At 41.0% G+C, this 19,703-nt stretch overlaps 1 protein-coding gene across 2 annotated transcripts in view; it reads left to right on the top strand.

Moving 5' to 3' along the window:
* The window catches only part of PLPP1 (phospholipid phosphatase 1), a 59,211-nt gene that overhangs the window by 16,006 nt on the left and 23,502 nt on the right, over window positions 1–19,703 (top strand). Inside the window, exons 2-3 of one of the 2 annotated variants that reach the window (XM_032205323.1) lie at window positions 9,098–9,249; window positions 12,033–12,313. In XM_032205323.1, the coding sequence (XP_032061214.1) occupies window positions 9,098–9,249; window positions 12,033–12,313 (433 nt within the window). The remainder of the gene's footprint in view (window positions 1–9,097; window positions 9,250–12,032; window positions 12,314–19,703) is intronic. The other variant, XM_032205322.1, reaches the window with a different exon arrangement.

Genomic DNA, 19,703 nt, shown 5'->3' with positions numbered 1-19,703 from the left:
AAGGACTAGGGTGAGCTGTAGAACTAGGGAGCCAAAGAAATAGGTTTTTATCAATTACTGATTTTCAAGTGGATTCCAGCTGAATGCTTTCTAACTTCAATATTGCTTTTAGTCAGAATGGAAGGAAAAAGTTGACAAGGCAGAGAACAGGAGAATCAGATATCCAGGCTGATTCTTGCTGTCTCAATGGAGGATTCTTGCTGCCTCCATTGACTGTCTCAATGGAGGCTTGAGACCTGTTTTCAGGGCAGCTAAAGTTTTTGGAAGTGGTATGTTTTGAATCAATACCTTCAACAGGCTCAAAGCTGATTCATGAGAGCTTATTGAACAGTAGTTCTCATTATCCCACATCTAGTCCAAATGTTATCCTGAGATAAGAGTCTTGTGGAAGGACCAGGCTTTTTAATAAAGGAGTTGATGCTAAAAGTAGGGTCTAGTACCGTGCAAAGAGAGTTCATAAATAGGTCTTTTGTGCAAACTTTGTTCTCACAGACTCTTGTTCCTACATTGGACTTAACCTCAGCTTTGTCTCATTACAAGAAAGAAGAACTTGTGGTAAGAAGTCGAGGGAAGTAAAGGGAAACATATCTGAAATGTGAAAAATGAATGGTTAATTGAGGAGTAAAGTGGTTATAGGCCTTCCCTCTAGCACTCAACAATGTAGAGGTATCCCTGATCCAGTTATTTAGTCTTTAGCCACCAAAGCCTCAAGAAATCTAAGCAGAATAGCTTGAAATATTATGAGTATGTTCCTTGCTGCACTAAAAGATTGCTTATCTTCAGAATCCAGTAAGAAATGGCCTCAACATCTTTCTTGCATAATAATAATGAAAGGTCTTGTCTGTTTCAGTTGGTAGGATAGGCCTGTAGTGGAACATAAAATAACTTCAAAGGCGTGTGCGTGCAACCCAACAACCAAAAAAAACCACCAAATGTACAATAATGAGTAGGGCATAGATATTCCATCGTTAAGAAGTCTAGTTTTATGTAGAAGGAACAATGACAAAGTGTGTCAATGTCTCTCTTGTGGCAAGCTCTAACCATGCCCATTTGCATGTGCTCCATCAGTTGGTCTTTTCTGGTGACCTGACCTACAAATCAATTTTCTCTTCCCCCAGTCCTCATTCTTAGACCCACTGCCTTCAGGGGCACTTATGCAGCTTTTCTTAAATCCGCTGCTTGGGACTCCTTCCTTTGAGTGAAAGGAATGTCGTGGGTCTGGAACTCAATTTATCCTCCTTGAAGAAGTACACTCAAGTTGTGTCACAGAACGGTTTGGATTGGAAGGGACCTTAAAGATCACCTAACTCCAATGCCCCCTGCCACATCACTTTGTCTTTTACTTCATAAAACAGAACAAAGTCTTTGTTTGGTTTGGCAGAGGTTGCTGTTTTCAGTATCACAAAGCCTTCCCAAAAGGAAGCCACTTAGTTTTGTTTCTTTGACCAATTAGACTTAAAGTTTTCAGAAATATGTCCTTCCACCATATGCATCAGTATCTGGCTGTCAGTTTTCCTTCCTACAAAGGAAAGTTTTGGAGGTTTGGAGGCCACCTATTGATTTCTTTTCTGACAAAAGAAGCGAAACTTTGCTGTGTTTGTGAAAGGGATCCGTTTTGCAGTGAAACTTCAATTGAGAGTTCCTATCTGATTAATGATACAAGCACTTACTGGGCTAACTCATGTTTCTCAAGGGACAAATGTAGTTACAATTGTGGTAAAGACTGATAAAGCAGGGAACTGAAATTAAGCCATTGTAAGACTCAGATTGGTGGAGATACGTGTTTCATTTTTTGCTGTCATAACTTTTTTTATGGCCCACTGCTGATACTTTTGCAACTGATTGAAATTAAATTTCATTTTGACACTAGAGCGCACATTAGCATCCCTTTTCTCATTTTTAGGTCTCTAGTTATTAAAACTAATAGATTTATTATTTATTAAACAGGAGTTTCTCTACTATAGGAAACCTTTCAAATAGGAAAATGTGCTACTCTCATAATTTCCATTGCACTGGAAACCTTTTCGGGCAGTGCTGATGAATTTCATATTCTGGTATGAGTTCTGCTTGACACTAACTTTTCACCTCCTATACTCCAAATGAGTATTGTCTTTGAAACCATGCTTATTCTGAGGAATACTGTGCTTAAACCCAGCATAATAACCCTGTGTGAAGGGGTAATGTGTAGGGTGATGTACTTTAATTAAAAGACCAGTCATCCTTGAGTGAGATTGGATGCAACACCTGCCACTTCTGAGCCTCTGCACCAGCTTCAGCCCCTTCTGTTGCACGGCTGCCCTGCAGAGCAGTTGGATGCAACAATACCAGAGGAGCACCAAGCACATTCTGTGCTTGAATGAGTCACCTGTACCAGATGCAAATCTTAAATTGTGGCAGCTTGCCTATTAAGTGTGTAGACTTTGGGTTGTACTTCTTTTCTCAATCCTTCAGATGCAATTATTAATACAGCGATGAAGGTGCCATGTAAGAACCAGAGTAAAATAATTGGCAGCCTAATAGTAGACAGAGCTTCAGGCAAGGGTTTTTAAACTTGTAGGTGAAGTTTGGTCACAACTATGAGAAGACCAAGCTGTCAGTGTGTTTGAGCTGTTCTTGAAGGTTTTAGTTGACAAAGTATATGAAAGAGTAAAAAGGAATAGGGGGAGATGTAGGGAGAGAGAGTTGAAACTTCTGCTTAAATTACTTTAAATAATGAGCAGTCTGTCTTCTGTCCTCTGGCTCACCTGCTCACACTTTCATTTGCTGTGCCCTAGGCAGTAAATGGCTTACGCAGCTTTTTTTCTGGCAAAAATTGATTGACAAAAAGCAGCAGTTGCTCTTGGTGAACCAAAGATTGATGGCTCTTCCTAGGTGCTCTCATGAACTTTAAAGTTCTTTACATAAATGGAAAGTGGAGCTGTTATAAAACTGAAAAAGAGAAGCAAAAATCTAACTTGTCTGTAAGGAGCTGTGAGAGACCAGTAGCAGCCTGCCCAGAATGCAGGTAGCTACATGGGGTAATAACAAAGTCTTGGAAATTTCAGCTAAGTCATTGTAAAATGAATGTTTCCAGGCATGTTTTCTAGTGTTGTACAGATGAATACTATGAATGCTTTTGCTGATGAACGTAGTAGCAGGTCTCTACAGAACATACAGGAGAAGCATTAACTTGGCTTCTGCCTTGACTGTCTTGAATTTCTGGTGTAAGAGGACTTAATCTCAAAATACCACTTACCAAATACCACGCTTTTTCCATTGGAAATCTAGGTCTTCCCTAGTTTAAAGCAGTTCTAATGAAGTTGACATTAGCTAATAAGTTGAAAGTGGTGATGGCTTTGCTGTCTGCTATTCTCTCAGCTCTTCAAGAAGAGCCTTAACTTTGTCTTTCTAGATTATTGCAACCCACTAGTGAAGCACTGAGGTATAAGTCTGTTCTGTCAGAAATGTATTCACTGTTTCCTGGTGTCAACCACCTGTTCTCCTAATCCTAGTATTCCTCTTAATTCCTCTATAATCCTATTAATCCTCTCTTCTAGAATTAAGGAGGTCTCTATCAGTAGTTGATCAATTAATAATTGGAAATTAGACTAGGAAGATGAAGTTCTCAGACAACAAAGCAGCATTTAAAAAATAAAACAATGTAAACCAACCAGCAAAACTTTTTTCTTTAAGTCCAAATGATTGTCTCACCAAAATATCATGCAGAAAACCTGAGGGGTCAAGACAGGACAGCAATATATCTGGCTACTGACATACAGTGTAGATGAATGTAAAGTGATGTCCCTCCTGAGGAGAGTAGGAGGGATAATAACCCTATGCAATCCTAGTGTGATGTTCTTTCAGCCTGCGTGGTAATGGTCAGCTTTTAGCTCCATGAAGAAGTGCTTTGGAAAAGCCTTGTCTAATGGCTGCTCTATTGATGTACAGCAGCCATAGGAAACGATTTTCCCCCTCTTGTACGCTGAAATGACAAGCTCATCTGCGTAGCTTAACCTCCAAGTGCATAACTCTGAACTCATTAATGGACAAATCTCCATCTCTCTTGTCCTTAAAGTGGTTTTGCAGGCAAAACTGGATGACCTTGATCTTCTAGTGTGTCAAAGAGTTGCCAGCTTTGTCAGCAGTACATCTGCTAGTTATGCCAGAATCATTAATAAATTATACACTGCGTAGTGCTAGCTCCGTGACTTGATCCCTGAGATTACCCTGCCAGTAACCTTCTCCCAACCTTATAGTTCCTCTTAACATACCTGTTGTCATTTTCCCTTTAGGCAATTTCTTCACCCTGCTGCAGTTGACTTGTAAACCTTTACAAGTACGCATCAGGGATGCTTTTTTGGTATTGTCATCTGAGAAGTACTCAGTAGAGAGCCTTTAATGACCCTTTGCCATCTCTACTTCTTACTAAAGAGACAAATCCAATTACTTTTCTTACTTTTGTCTAAAACTGAGTCCAGCTGGTTTTTAGTAATTCTCCCGTTTGTTTGCCAGACTCTGCACTTTGAAGCTTGGTTAGGGGGAAATGGGTATTTGTAGAAAAAGCAGGGCCTTTCTTTTAACATAGTGTGTCAGTGTGATTGTGCAAGATGTAGCATTCACCCCTACTGCCCAGTGATTTGCTGCTGATTTTTTACTACTATTCCTTGATAAATAACCTTGATACTTCCAGGTGGATACATCTCATGTCTAGGTAGGCTTATCCTGCAACAGGTCTAAAATTCTGTTATTTTTTCTTATGCCTGTCCTCTGAAATGATGGTATCTTTCAGGGTTTTTTTTAAAAAAAAAAAGTCCATCACAATATAGGGCTAACTAACTTTGTGCTTATTACAGTGAGAGGCTTTGCCTTGTTCAGACATTATGCCAGTTGTGTTGCTTGTATTTTTGTGTTTGTATGAAAGCTGAACTGTGTATTTCTGTCTTTTATCTTGGAGGGATGTGTACTTACACTGCAGAAGTACTAAAGGTCTATGTTTGAAAGGATTTCAATCTAAGTGTCAGGCTTGTTTATGTGGGATTTGTTTATTTTTCTAAACAAACTCAGGCACTTAAAACAGCAAAACCCTCAGTTACGGTGCATTTTCTCAATGGTTTTGCTTGCCAGAAACAGGGGTTGCTGTTGTCTCCCTATTCTGACTTCTCCTTTGCTCCCTTCCCCTCTAAACCAGCTAACAGTGAAACCAATCAATGTGTATTTAAAAGGAGTAAATTAAACCTGCTGTATGGAGCGTGTTTTGAGGGGGTATCTGTAGATCCCGGGAGAGTGCTTTACTGGATCTTGATGTCTTTTTGGTTACTGATTAGCAACTGCCTTGGACTGTGCAAATGGTAAATAGCAAATGTAGTTCTGTTGACTGAAGGTTTCGGTTTGATAGTATTAGATCAATCTGATAAAACTGCCAGTAAGCTGGCTTTTGGAAACTAAAACTTCTGCGCCAGCTTTTAATGGAACATGTCTCCTTTCAGCACTGAGACATGCTCAGAACAAGAAGATAAGTCTGCTGCAATTGTTTCTTTAATCAGTTACAACTGGAAGAAACTGGAAAAAAAAAATATTACATGTAACAAACTGTATAAAATTTTTAACAGTGTTATGTTACACAGCATAGCTCTTTGGATTAGTCTTTGGATTAATTGTAGGTAAATATCAAACTTTTTAAGACTGTCTCAACGAAATCGTGCTTTCTGACTCAAAGCTACTGGCTTTCTTATTTGAGTGTTGCTGGTTATGACTTCAGGAAACTGTCTGTGACTCCCATAATTAATGGATGTTCTTCCCCATACTCGGTGGCCTTCAGGTGTAGGTGTAGTACTTCCCTCAAAGCTCCATGGAGCAACCCATTATATGCTTTCATACCTAGTGCTGGTCTGTCAGTAGTCCACTGCTGGACACAAATGACTGCGCAATACTTCATATGTTGTCTCGGTAATACTGCTTGAAGGATTATAGCTCAGGAAGATCAGAGTCCTTCTCTCTTAAGCCTGGGGAGACGTTCTGAGTGCTAGGGTGAAATGTGAGTTCTTTTACCATGCTCTTCATTGCTTTATTACGCGACTCTTGGTCTAACAAACACGAGCAGTGGAACATCAGACAGATGAAGATGCACCTCAGCACTTGAGTGATGGAGAGAAGCTGTGAAAGAGGGCAGTCTAACTTATCTTAGCTGGTTCCTAGTAGCTTAAAATGCAAAGCAAACACCAAGTTTGTTGTTTAGTTAACTATTCTGTTTGCATGCTCTTGATACAGGACAGTGCTGCAAGCAATTACAGACTAATCAGAGCAGAATCTCAGTATTGCTGAAGAGTGAGCACACATTTCAAACAACTTCTCTTTGCAAGGAAAAAAAAAACACTTTTAAAACATAACCTGAGCCCTCCAGAAACTTGCCTCCTTTCCAGCCATGAGAATTTGGAGCAGTAAGGTGGGGGTAGGAGGAAGTGGGGATGAAGCCACCTTCATGCCATTAATCATAAAGCAGGTCTTTAAAAGGGATGATACACAGCTGGTGACATGCCAGTGACAACGCCTAGGAGAGCAGAGGTGTTGGGTTTTGGTAGCTGCCTGGACGTGGTCCTGGGCAACCTGCTCTGGGTGTCCCTGCTTGGGCAGGGGTTGGGCTGAATGGACCCAGAGGCCCCTGCCAGCCTCAGCAATTCTGGGATGCTGTGGTTTGTGTTTGTAGGCTGAGCTTAATTGTGTGAGTGACTGCTTTACAGGGATGATTGGAAACTACCAACTTTGAAAGAGAAAATCCTGTAAAAAATCAGCCTTATTTTATCAGTCCATTTTATCAGTCGCATATCAGTCCTCATTTTTAACCTTAAGATCTAAAGAAGTCTTGAATCTTCTTGTTAGTGTGTGTCTAGGGCAAAAACATCCCTTGTTCCATCATACTTCTATGGGATAAATGGTGTTGGAAATGCATCATGGCCTCGTGTTGATGAGCAGCACCTTCCCTCGTGGCTGCACGCTACTTCTGCCTCCTCCCTCGCACAAGGGAGCTAAACACTGATCTGCAGCTGATGTGCAGGCGTGCTGCTGTAACACCACCACGGAGCAAGGCAGAAATGAGAGCTGGGCTGTGATGTCTTCCAAATCCCTGCTATCCTTGCTATTAGGATCAAGGAACGCTAGTATTTTTTTGTTGTTTTGTTATGTTTTCTTTTTCTTTCCCTGGTAGAAGGGCTGCTTTTGCACTGTCCTGCACAGCCCAGCTCCCGGGGCAGCGCGCTGGCTGCTGTCTGAATGGCTCAGTGTTTTGGAGAGGCTCTGGCTTGGCTCTCAGCCCGTCCTGCTGTCCCTCCTCTGCTCGGTCGATGTGCCTGGATGGCTTCCAGAGCCAGATCAGTTGTAGTCCCCCTGGCATGGATCTGGAAACAACCCCTCTTCACAATGGCAGGGCTTTTCTCCTCCCTGGAAGTGGTAGGAAGCTTGGATTTGTGTAAGTGGAGCAGTGCAGAGCGTGTTTGATTCTGAGTGATGGGCACTGCAACAAGCCCCGAGCTACTCAGCTGTGTCCCAGCACTGCGTCACTCTCAGGTTGCCTCGAGGAAGTTTTCACCTCATGAGTCACTGGCTTGTCATTCATTCTTCCCTCTCAGTTTTGAAACTGAAGCGTTTGTTTAAAAGTCACTTCTCTGTGACGTAAACAGCAAAAGCTGGAGCGAAACATTGGCGTAACCACCGTGTTCCTCATCTGTGTCTGCACCACGAGTTGGACTTTGTTTGGAGGGCTTCCCGAGTGGAGATTCAAGGGGGAAGGAGTTTGAGAAGTATCCAGTGTTTTCTCTTTCACTTTTGTGAAGTTTAGCTATAACTCTGAGCTCTACTCCTTCCCTACTCCCTAATTTTTTGCAGCATTTGATATTTTTTCTTCCCGATGTCATCTTCTCTGTCCTTTCTATATTATCTTTGTTTGTAGACACTTACCTGGGGGTGGCTGGTATGTATGTGGGAAGAGAAAGCTGGGCTGTGCCCTGACACAAAGGTCCTGAGGAGGGAAGTGTGATCACGGTGGCATCTCTCCTGTAGGCAGGATGGAGCCCGTCTTTCATCCTTGTGATCCCTAACTGGTATATAAGCAGGAGGGTCTTCCCCAAATGACTTTTCTTTGTCCAGCTCTCATCTGGTATGCATTTTGTGTGATGCTACCGTATTTCGAGCACAAAATCAAGTTCTCTTCAGCTTGTAAATCCCTAAGTTGAAGACTTAGTGAAGGTTCTTGGTGGTCTCCCATTTCTCTTCTTCCATACAGTCACATCCTTCTGAGGTTATTCATCCCTGTAGGAGCAGTGCCTGCAATCTTTGAGCCTCAGACAGAGGATCAGGGTTTTAAAAATGCCTTGGTAAGAGTTTGTATCCTCTTGTGAACTTCTCTTAAACTCTGCCATTCAAATGCCTAGCTTCAATTAGTGTTGCAGGTCTCCTGGTGCACAGTCCATGGTGTGCCTTCATCTTGTCCTTAAGATGACAGAAACTCCTTTTGATGGAAAACGGGAACGAAACCTCCAAGCCCCGAGGCTGTTGGGTGTGTGCAGTGACCACGTTATTCCTGGGACCTAACCAGTGTGCCTGGAGTGAGGAGGCTGCATGCTCACCTTGTCATCCTTCCCCTGCTCCTTCCTGAAATCTCCCTCTGCACTTGCACTCCCCGAGGAGCACCCCTCTTCTGCTATCACGAAATGCAGTTTCTGCTCTCCTGCTTTCCAAAGCTGGCCAGGGAAGGCATAAAGGGGCAGCTGCTGCTCACTGCAATGTAAAGGAGGAGTGGGTAATTGTGGCAGCAGCAGCAAATTGAGCCACTCGGTGGCTGTCACTAAACTGTTTACTCAGTCATGGTTTCGGCATGCTTTCATGCTTCGTGTGCCACGAACGTGAAGGTGAAGGAAATCCTGTCCTCTCTCTCCTTCCTCAAACCTGTGCACGTGGCTCAGCAGCCTCTCCCGGGAGGAGGCAGCCCTTGGGCAGAGCGCACAGCCTTCCCACCTGCTGCATGTCCCTTCCTCTTCATGCACTGCTCCTTGGAAACGCGGGGGTGTAATAATCACCAGAGATTAAATGTTGCTTTTGTAATGTATTTTTTATTCCTTTTTGCTAGCTGGCTTGCCTTTTGCAATTCTCAATTCAAGACGTATCCCCTTCCAGAGAGGATTTTTCTGTAGTGACGAATCCATCCAGTATCCATACAAAGAGGACACCATTTCTTATAAGTTGTTAGCAGGAATAATTGTTCCTTTCAGTATAATTGTTGTAAGTTAAACTTTTTTTTTTTTTCATTGCATTTTGATTTCAATGGGGGGTGGGAAGGAGGGGCAGTCTGTAATACAGATCTCTAAAACATTTTTCTATAGGATTTCTCAAACTTTAAAGTAATGCCCATAGCTTTGCTGCTAAAGCAGGAGAAATGGTGTTCTGGTAAGGATAACTAAAAAGTTTTCATTTGAAGCCAAACAAATATAAGTGAAGAACAGGAAAAGAACACCACAGAACTATAGTGGCATATTTTGGTTTTTAGGTGACTTAATTCTACAGTTTGTAAGATACAGGAATGAAGAGAGCTTTTATGGGTTAAGAATAAGACTCGTGTGTTAAATGTCTGTTTAAAGCTTTCCTCTTTTGGGAGCTACTGCTCAGGAGGCGAGTTATCATAACCTATTAAGTAAATATTTCTGTTTGCCACAGAGCCACTGGAAATAGGCTGGAGGTAAAAAGTTCTGGAATAAGACAAAACATAATATTATGACTTCAAGTCAGAACGTAGCACAACCATAGCTTTAGAACACAAAGAATAAGGAGCTAGGGAGATTTTTTTCCTGAACTTACTCTGAAGGTGAGAATAAAACAGTGTCCAGCTGTCTGAGTTAGTGCTGGGTTTCACTTTGCTGCACCTAATGTGGTTCAGCTGTGCTCTGTGGGGCAGGGGACTGTCACCCCCTTCCCTTCTCCTCACAGCTCATGCAAGAAGTGGCAGGACCATGCCATTGAGCATGGGTGGAGTGGAAAGCTGGATCTCACCAGTTACTTTGTTTTATGTCTTGTGGGACTGTACTTAAATTCCCACAATGGCCCCTCAACAGGGGCTTCATTTCTGTCCAGATCTACCAAAAAACTTCAGATTCCACTCATGCCTTTGTGCTGGGTGACATCAAATTTGACGGCAGCTACAGTTTCAGCAGTGTTGAAACTTTTTATGCCAAACAAGATTTTTAGGTGTTTAACTACTTATCCAGGAATATGTCAGAAATTAGAGCAGGATAATGAGCAGCTAAAGCAGAATGTCAGCTGGCTGTTTTTCTGGGCAAATGGATTAAAAGCAGGAAATATCATGGCAGTCTGAGTCTCTTGTATAGATACTGTAGGTATGGATTTTTATCGAGGTTCCAACATGTAGCTCAACCTGTAGCTGATGTGTGCTCTTGAAGTGAATTTTTTATCCTTACCTGTAGAAATGTGGGGTTGGGAACCAGAACTGACTTACTTTCCTTTTACAGGAAAAGCTGTGCTTTAGAACATAAATGCAGCAGATTTTTTAAATCCTCCCCCCCTTTATTTTACATGTTTATGCTCAAACCCGGCAGGCAGAATTGCCAAGGAGCAGCCATGCTGGGTAACAGCTGAGGTCCATCTAGCTTATTTCAAGTCAGATGGTAGAAAGAAGCAAATGTTGGTGTCTTAATGCCTATACAGATCACTGAAGACGAATGCTCTGAGCCCAGATACCACTGACATAACTTGTTTCTGTAATCGCCTCAGCTGAGATGAGTGGCCTTCCAACTTTTTCAGCCGTGTTCTCTAAAAGGGATTAGTTCTTTACGAGCCAATACATGGTCATGGCTGTGACGCTTCATTTCAGCTATCCTTGCTAAGAGGACACTCTGTGGGATGGGTAGATTCTGTCTGAGAGCTTTGATTTCTGCTGTGCCTGAAATGTAACTTCTTCAGCTTTAGTCCATGTTTCATTTTAGTCCATGTTTCATCGTTCCTCTGTTTCGGTCCATGTTTTGGTAGCGTGCAGAACCCAAAAGCTATCAGTGTCATACCCTCATTGGCTTGTCTGCCTGCCTGAAGTGTGCAAAGCTACTAACAGCTGCCTCGTTTGCCCAGGTGCCAGTGTCTAATGACAGCCTTATTTGCTCAAGCTCTGCCTCTCTGGGGTTGTGGACATGTCACTCTCTCAAGTGACAGATGGAGCCATCATTTAATCCTTACAGGATTTCTAATGATACCTGCCTAACTGCATGCAGCCTTGCTTCCATTTTATCACCTGTGTGAGGAGAGCCCTTCTGTGTCAAATGGGACTGGCTGGCTCATGCCCAGCCTCTCTGGCGTGGAGCATTAACTCTATCAAGTGACGCTGAGGTTTTGTATGCTTAGTTTAAGAAAAATACGCTTTCTGCAAAAGACAGAAGTTATTGGAAAATAAAATTATATCTATTTTCTTATCAACACTTAATATATTTGTGATGCTTATACCTTGAAAGCCCTTGGTAATATTTGTCATTAGCTTTTTTCTCCCCTAAAGATAAAATTTTCTTGAGATATAGAGGTTTCTTTGCTTAAATAACTGTCCTTTCACATCTAGAAATCAGATTTTGATCCTTCAGAATAGTTCCTGGCTTCACCAAAATAACACCAAACTTTCTGACAGGAAAAAAAAAAAGCCTAGTGGAAACTTAGCTAAGGAAGACTCAGTGTAGGATAAAACCTAAAGCTAGAGGAAATGCTTCTGATCAGAGCCATGTTAAATAGTATGGTTGAATCTTCCTCTGAGAAGGCTTTGTTTTAGTAAATCTTGGCAATCAGCATATTTGTATAAAGCTCGGCATAAAGCAGGGTAAGGCAAAATGTTCTTTTAACTTTTATATAAAAATGTTTTTTAAAGCTTTATGAATGGTTACTACCAATTCCTGGGAAAATTAATTCTGGAGCCGAATCAATTTTTTTTGAAACTACATAATGAAGTAGTAACAAGAGTAATCTTTTTCTCTCAAGTCACTGTCTTCCTTTAACTGCTGTCCTTCTTTTTCTTTCAGATAATCCTAGGAGAGACTCTCTCTGTCTTTTATAACAATTTGCACTCAAATTCATTTGTCAGAAATAACTACATAGCCACTATTTACAAAGCCATTGGGACCTTCATTTTTGGAGCAGCTGCTAGCCAGTCGCTGACGGACATTGCCAAGTACGCCATAGGCAGACTGCGCCCTCACTTCCTCGCTGTGTGCCAGCCTGACTGGACGCGGATCAACTGCAGTCTGGGTTACATTGAGAACTTCCCTTGCCAAGGAGAAAAGGCAAAGATCAATGAGGGAAGGTGAGTGACTAACAACCTCGCAGACCTGGCTGTGAGACACGTTACTTAGCCTGGAAAGCCTTTGGGTGGTGGGTTTGGTGTCTTCTGCATGCTTTGTGCTTCTGCCAGGGTAAACTTGTGATGAATTTGCAAAACTAGGGTTTGACACTAGAATTTTTTTCTACTTTGTGGAAATCAGTTTTATTGATATACAGAAGAACGTGTAAATTACTACGTACTTAGTTCCATTTTTAACAGAAATGGGTGATGCACACAACTTTGTCTGGCTTCTGTTTCTAAAATGTCCGCATAACCTAGCGAGGAGAAGAATTTGAAATCTCCTTCAAGAAAGAGTGTGGAATAGCAAGAAAAAATAGTTCAGGCTTAGGATGGAAGCTAATCAAAATTGAGTATATTCATTTAGAAAATATGGAGGACTGTGAAAGGAATAGATCAATTCAGTTTTAACATTATTAGTCACTTCACTCCCTTTAATACTTAACTGATGTTTCTTTGTCACCTTGCTGAAATTGAACTAAAAAGGGGGAAGCATCTGACACACCTCACATTTATGACTGGTATAAACAACGATGTTTGAGTACTGTTGGAAATGCTAAAGCAGGTTCAGAATAACTTCTGTAGCATGTCCGCTACAGATCTTCCAGTAGCATACATGATATTCTTAGCAGTATTATTCTTCAGTAGCAGCCATAGGAACATGCTGCGTGTTGATTTAGTCTAAGGACCAGGTGTAGTTCCAAGCCATGCACAGAAGGTGCTTAAAGGTTTCAGGAGCAGCTTGTTTCAGAGAGCTGTTGGTAACACAGGAGAAAATGCACCAGAATAAGTAGTGAGGCAGAATAGTAAGTAATCTTAAAATGAGCAGAACTTCATACAGGTACTACGTAGACAAATCGGGGGTTGTCCAGTGGGAGTTCTAAGTAGAAGAGTATGCTTCATGCACAGCTTTTTAATTATTATTAATGGCCTTGTTTGTGCTCAGAAGGCTTCATTTATTTACTCTGAGCTACTCTAGACACTGATCGCTGCATGAACTTCTCTTGCCTGTGAGTAGCCCTGCAGAGTTGAGAATATCCACTAATAAGATATACCTTCCGAATTTCGGTTCCAGGAAATAGAACTTGTAGTGGCCACTTCCTGTGTGACTGTCAGCCTCAACTTGGAAGAAGTCAGATTAAAAAGCAGAATTTTTGTTAAGTATATCAAGCAAAGAATTTCTAAATAGCGTGTTTCTCTGACTCCTTGCCCCACCTCTCTGAAACAAGAGCACTAAAAAAAAACCAGCCACAAACCAACAAATGAGCCTGCAACAAACCTTAGTCCTTTGTTAGCACTTAATTTACTAGCAAAGTCAAGCCTGATTAGAAATGAAGCAAGATCTTGGCAGGATGTGTGGTTTGGTATTTTTGTCTTGGTATTTTGTCAGCTTTGCAAATTTTATGTGGTAAGTTAGTAGAATTAATTGCCAGAAATGAATTCTTTTGAGATTAAAAGAAGATAAAGATCTATTTACCCCTACATACATTTATAAATTACTTTGACATTGCATATAGTATTGAGGCAAGGAGGAGAAGTCTTTGAATATTACAAACTGTTGAAATATCACAAAGCTACATTCTTTTGATCCTTTCAATCTGAGCTGGTTTTGTAGGTGTAAAATGCTGTTACTTTTTCACTTCAACTCACTAAATGTGCTATTTTGTTTTATTCTTCTACTGTGCAAAAAGCAAGAAGGTACTTGTCTAAGTTTCGCACAAAATGGGTCTCTTAAGCTGTACTTTCTCAGGTGTTTGTGGAACAGAATGGCATTGACGAATCAGTCAATCAGTCAAAAATCAACTTTGCTAGAGGTGTGAGTCTTCAGTATAATTTCTGCATGAGTCTGAAAGGACTCTCAAATGTAAAGCATAAAAGGAGACAACATTAACTGATTGTAATGCCTGAAATGGTGCTGAGATATTTTTTCATGATTTAGGGGGAGGATTGTCCATTGTTTTAGGAACACCTTAACTTCTTAGAGGAGACTAAGGTCTTGTGTAATGTGATCCTAGATGAGGTGCTGTCCTGATTTTTGTCTGGGATAGAGTTAATTTTCTTCCTAGTCATTGCTATGGTGCAGCATTTTGGATTTGGGATGAGAATAACTCTGATAACACACAGATGTGTTAGCTGTTGCAGAGCAGTGTCACACAGAGCCCAGGATGTTTCAGCTCCTCGTGCTGCCCTGCTAGCGAGGGGGCTGGGATGCCCCGTGGAGCTGGGAGAGGACACAGCCAGGACAGCTGGCCCAGGCTGGCCAGAGGGATGTCCCATGCCTTATTGCTAAGCAAGATGCCATCTGAGATCTGAGCTGGGAGGAGCTGGCTGGGGGGTGCTGCTGCTCGGGGACACGCTGGGCATTGGTTCGTGGCTGGTGAGCAATTGCATTGTGCCTCACTTGCTTTGTGTATTCTGTTATTGTTGTTATTAGTAGCAGTCTTTATTATATTTGTTTCCCTTCATTTTCTGGCCTATTACACCATCTTTATCTCAACCTACGAGTTTTTGCCTTTTTTTTTTTTTTTTTTTTTTTTTTTTTTTTTTTTTTTTTTTTTTCCAGGTCTCTTCTCTATCCCCCTGTTGGGTGGGGGGAAAGCACAAGACATAACAGGTCTGACCAGAGCATTTTAGAGCAAACTTAGTGCAAGTGTTACATTAGTTTAATGGTTGCTGGTCACAATAATGATGTGCTTGCCCTTGCAGCTGTGCTTGTTGCCAGAATTCTTGGGTAACACCTTACCTGCTGTCTAAGCCCCCTGTTATGCTGTTCATCACTTCTGGGAGCTGGTTTAAGGTTGTAATTTTGCTGTTCTGTGTAACGCTGGCTTATGATGTGATAGGATTATGGGCTGTGAGACTAATCTCGTATTTGTACTCAGGAGCACCAGCAGTGTCCAGAAAGATGCGGCAACAGAATAGTTCACTTGCTGTTTCCCAAAGAAATTGGGCCTGACCTCTGAGAGTGGTTTGTGTTCTGCAGGCAGGCGCTCTCACACCTGAGGGCTGATAAGCCACCAAAGGTAAAGGGAGCTTGGCAATGAGTTTCCCAAGAATTTGGAGGACATTGATAAGCTCCTGAGCTGTAACTGAAAGGTGAATTTCTGTATCAATTAGGTGTTAGAGGTAGAGTTAACTACCATTTACCTTCACATTTGCGTAAAATAAACATGCAGTTAGAAGTACGGAGAGAGTGAAGACAAGGCAAATGTCACATACAAAATCATAGGTTCTGAACTGAGCACACCATTCCTGGGTTGTGACAGAGCTTGAGGTAGTTCTGGAATATTTTCAGAGATTCATGCTCAGTTATACAGCCAAAGACATATCTCATCTTTATTTACTGTTTCTTCCTTAAATTATACCAGGAAAACCACTTCCAGGGTGAAAAATCCATGGTGTGCTTAAATTATGCATCTTGGGCTGTTCTATTCCGTCCTTCTTTGATCCCCTGAACTCCAACTGTAAAATATTTCCTCTGTGTGTGTTAGCGTGAAAGTAAAGCAATGGACTTTTGCTTGGTTGCTTACACTGGTAAAGTAGCAGTGGATTTTGGTGAGTTTCAGTAAGGTTTTCCTCTCAAACCTGAACCTGATAAGTTAATTCTTGTTGATTCCAGTATCTTGTTTACTCTGAAAAGAGTCCTCTTCAGCTTTAGATAGCTTTAGCTTCTCCTTGACAACTTTTGTAGCGTATTTGCACTTCCAGTACTACCGGCCGTTAAACCAAGCTGAGGATCACAATAACAGTTGTGTGCTTAGTAAATCTCATTCGTATTTGTTGAAAGCTGCACATAAGAGTTGAGATGTATTGCATGAAAGTATATAGTAGTTCCAGATCTCTAAAATACGTATGGGAATAGCTACTTTAAAAATTTCTAGTTAAATTGAAAACTATTAGTGTTAGAAATCGGTGTTCTCTCCTACCTGTTTGTAGGATAGCCCTTTCTTCAGGCATTCTCTGGCATTTAATTTAAGCTAGATAAGGAAGCTGGTATGAGCTAATTCACAGCAGTTTTCTGAGTGAATGATTCGTACAGAGCTGTATTCTGAAGCTTTTTTTAAAGGTATTGCTATGCTTAATTCCCAGTAGTCATGTGCAGAGCTTCTAATACTTACATTCAAATAGAAGGTTACAAAGAATAACTAAATAGGATGTTTGGCATATGAAGGGGATTTTTTTTTTCCCTTTGGTATCAAAAACAGTAAAATTTTCTTTAGTCAGTGACATACATAACCTGGATGAGTAAGGCGTATGGATTTTTAAATGTAATTGCACTGTGGAGGAGGGCACCACATCATGTTGGTTCTTTATTGGGAGGCACTGCTTGTTTTAATGTTTTAGGAAATTAAGTCTCAAAGAAAAAAACAAGTTGTTCTCCTGTCACTGCAGCTAGTAATTATCATATTACTTCGTATATTTCTGTATATACTGTAATGCTGCTAAATTGCCTTTCAGGTACTTTCTTTAGGATATGTAAAGGCAGTGACTTGCCTAAAGGCCATCTTATCTTTCAACTCTGGCAAAGTAAGGCCCGGTAGGATGGAGTAGGTATGCTGGGCTGTGAACACGGTAGAGGGGGGAAGTGAGTGAGCAGTCTATGCTGTTCTCAGATATCTCTGGATTCTTTTGCAGATTTCCTTTTTTGATCAATTTTTTCCTTCTCTTCTGGCTTGCTACAACTTACTTTTACCTGGCTTTGAGTTGGTTTCCAAGATACCTGAATTCCTCAGAGGAGTACGCATCGAGGACTCAAAGGACAGATTATGACTTCTTCATTCCTTGCTGGTTGCAAGGCTCACTTCTCAAACCAGTCTGCTCTAACTCGTCTGTGGCAGGCTGTCCTTGCGTCCTGCTGGTTAGCTTCCTTGTATTGGAAGGAGTTAATAGAAACCACAGATATTCACCAGCAGGAGATGTGGATGAGTATTTTACTGTCCTCTCAAGTATATTTTATTGTACTTGCTGGTTCAGCCTGTCTGAAATGAGTTTGTAAGCGTGAATGTCTGGTGTAGTAATGAACACAAAGTGCTTCTGTTTTCTTCTAGTATATGAATTATGGAACCCTCAAAAAAAAACACCCTCAAAACAAAAAAACACTTTATTATTAAGTGTATTTAACACTTGGTTGCTCTTGCAAAAAATTTGAGGCTTCTGCTAGGGGTAAAAGGGAAACTTCAAAAGTTACTGTGCTTAGATGTATGGTGCTTTGTGGCTTCAGGGTGGTGGCCTTCTAAGTGTAGTGTCAGATTGCAGTGACACCTTGAGTGAAGATGTTAACTGGTTGCTTCTGGCGCCTTTTGGCAGTCAGGAGCTGGTAATTGCATTTTGATTGCCTTTGTGCAGAAGAGCATTGGTAACCCCTAGGTAACAGGATCTGGAATCCAGCAGACAAGTTTGATCAGGACAGCTGAACATGGAACAGGTTGGCCTTTTAACTGAGTATCGCTTTAGGCTAAGAATGGGTATTGTTTCTTGCATGTAGTGTCCAATCCCAAAGACAGAATGTATACCTTACACAAAGCTTCTTGCAATACTCTTTGGAAGGTGGGAAATTAGTGTGGCTATGGGCTTTTCTTTCAAATTTTTATCCCTTCTTTCTACAAGCCAGTAAAATCTCCAAATAAATTTAGAAACAAAGCACACACAAAGAAAACAAAGAACTTACGGTATCGAAAAGCTGTGTGTAATCTAAAGAACACTTTAAATTCTTGAACAATGTAGCAGGTGCTATATACAGTTGACAGTATTTTTAGATTTTAAGTGAGGATTATGCAGTCAGTCCTGTGTATCATGTTAAACTTGGCAGCACAAACAGCACATTTAAGCCTTGTAGAAAGGTCAGGTGTATTGAATCTGATGCTATTTAGGCTTACATGTTATCCACAAAGTGTTAAGAATAAACGGTGTAGCACAAAATATGTAGTACAACTACTCTGCCTTCTGAATTGGATCACAGGGAAAATGATAGGCTATGGAGGTAAGAAAAGTAAGTTCTCGTTACAGCTGGTGTAAATGATGTCTCCCTAGAACTTCAAATTTAAATTATACTTATTTCCCTTGAATTTACTGTTTTTTAAAAATCACTTCCTGCAAAAATGTAGAAGGAAAAGTCCATTTGTAACACCAAAAAACAATAAGGAGTGTGAAACAGTGTTGCTAATGTTACTCTGAATTTACAACCTTTGAAAGCAAAGAGCCTTTAACTGGCATGATTGTTCTAACTTCATCAGTTTTCTCACCGGTTCAGTGTACCTGATCTGCTTGCTGTGCCAGAGTGCTCACAAAAATCTCTGAAATCTATACAGGACTAATCAATTTAGTGAATAGAAGCTTAAGAGATCATCCCAAACTATGAAGAATACCTGGCAACTGGTTTATGAAGTTAATGCAATTCTGTATTTTGGATGTAGAAAATTATTTTATGTATTTTAGTATGACAGTTTTTGTGAATGACAGTGTAAACTTTTTTTCAGAGGGTAAAATCTCACCTAAAGTACTGTCACTTCAGAAAATGAATGTGCTGGCTTCTTTTAAAAGCTGACAAACTCCGCCATTTAAATTATACATTAGAGATCTGTCTTTATAAAGTAATATGGATCCTTGTCTTCTGAAGCTTTCACTGAATTTTAGCTGTTGAATTCAGCACTTCAGCTCCATCCTTGGCCTTTCGAATTCCTTTGCAGCATGCTTGGGTGATGCATCAACACTTGTCCTGGGTAGGCAGTCCATTTATATCTCGTGCTTTTTTTCTGTCTGAATTTAAATGGTGCTCACTGAATCAGGATGGCCTTTTGCTATTCCTACTCGTTTCCTTGCACAAGGGCGTGGGATGTTCTGGTGCTGTGAGGTTGTCTCTGCATTCCTAATATCTCCTGGCTGCTGCATGCAGTGATGCTGATGTGTCCAACTAGTTCAGCCTTGCTGCTGAGTAATAGATTCAGCAAAGCACCTTTCTTGTTTGGCCTGTCCAGCAGCAGTGTCAAAACAAAAAAAAAAAAAAAAAAAAAAAGAAAAAAAAAGAAAGCTGTTGAGTTGCTTGTACCCTGCCACGTTGCTCTTCCAGCAGATTTTGAGGCTGATGAAGTTCCCTGGCAAAGGAGCAAAAAAGTTCCCTGGGCGAAGCCCTTCTGGATACGAAGCATCTGGGTTCCTATGCCTCTGATCCTTACAGGACTTTGAAAATGTTTGCTAGTTGCCTGGTCAGACTAGTGGGTCCTGAGATGTCTTGGGTTTGGTATTTTGTATCTAACACTAAATTACTTATTAAGCCTCAAAAGAAGACTTCAGCAACTCTTCACATTTCCTCAGCCTTAGGAAAGAGTTGATCACTGGCCTCTAAACATCTGAGCAA

This window comes from Aythya fuligula, chromosome Z (assembly GCF_009819795.1).
Source record: "Aythya fuligula isolate bAytFul2 chromosome Z, bAytFul2.pri, whole genome shotgun sequence".
Lineage (NCBI taxonomy): Eukaryota > Metazoa > Chordata > Aves > Anseriformes > Anatidae > Aythya > Aythya fuligula.
This window is presented reverse-complemented; position numbering and strand designations above follow the sequence as displayed.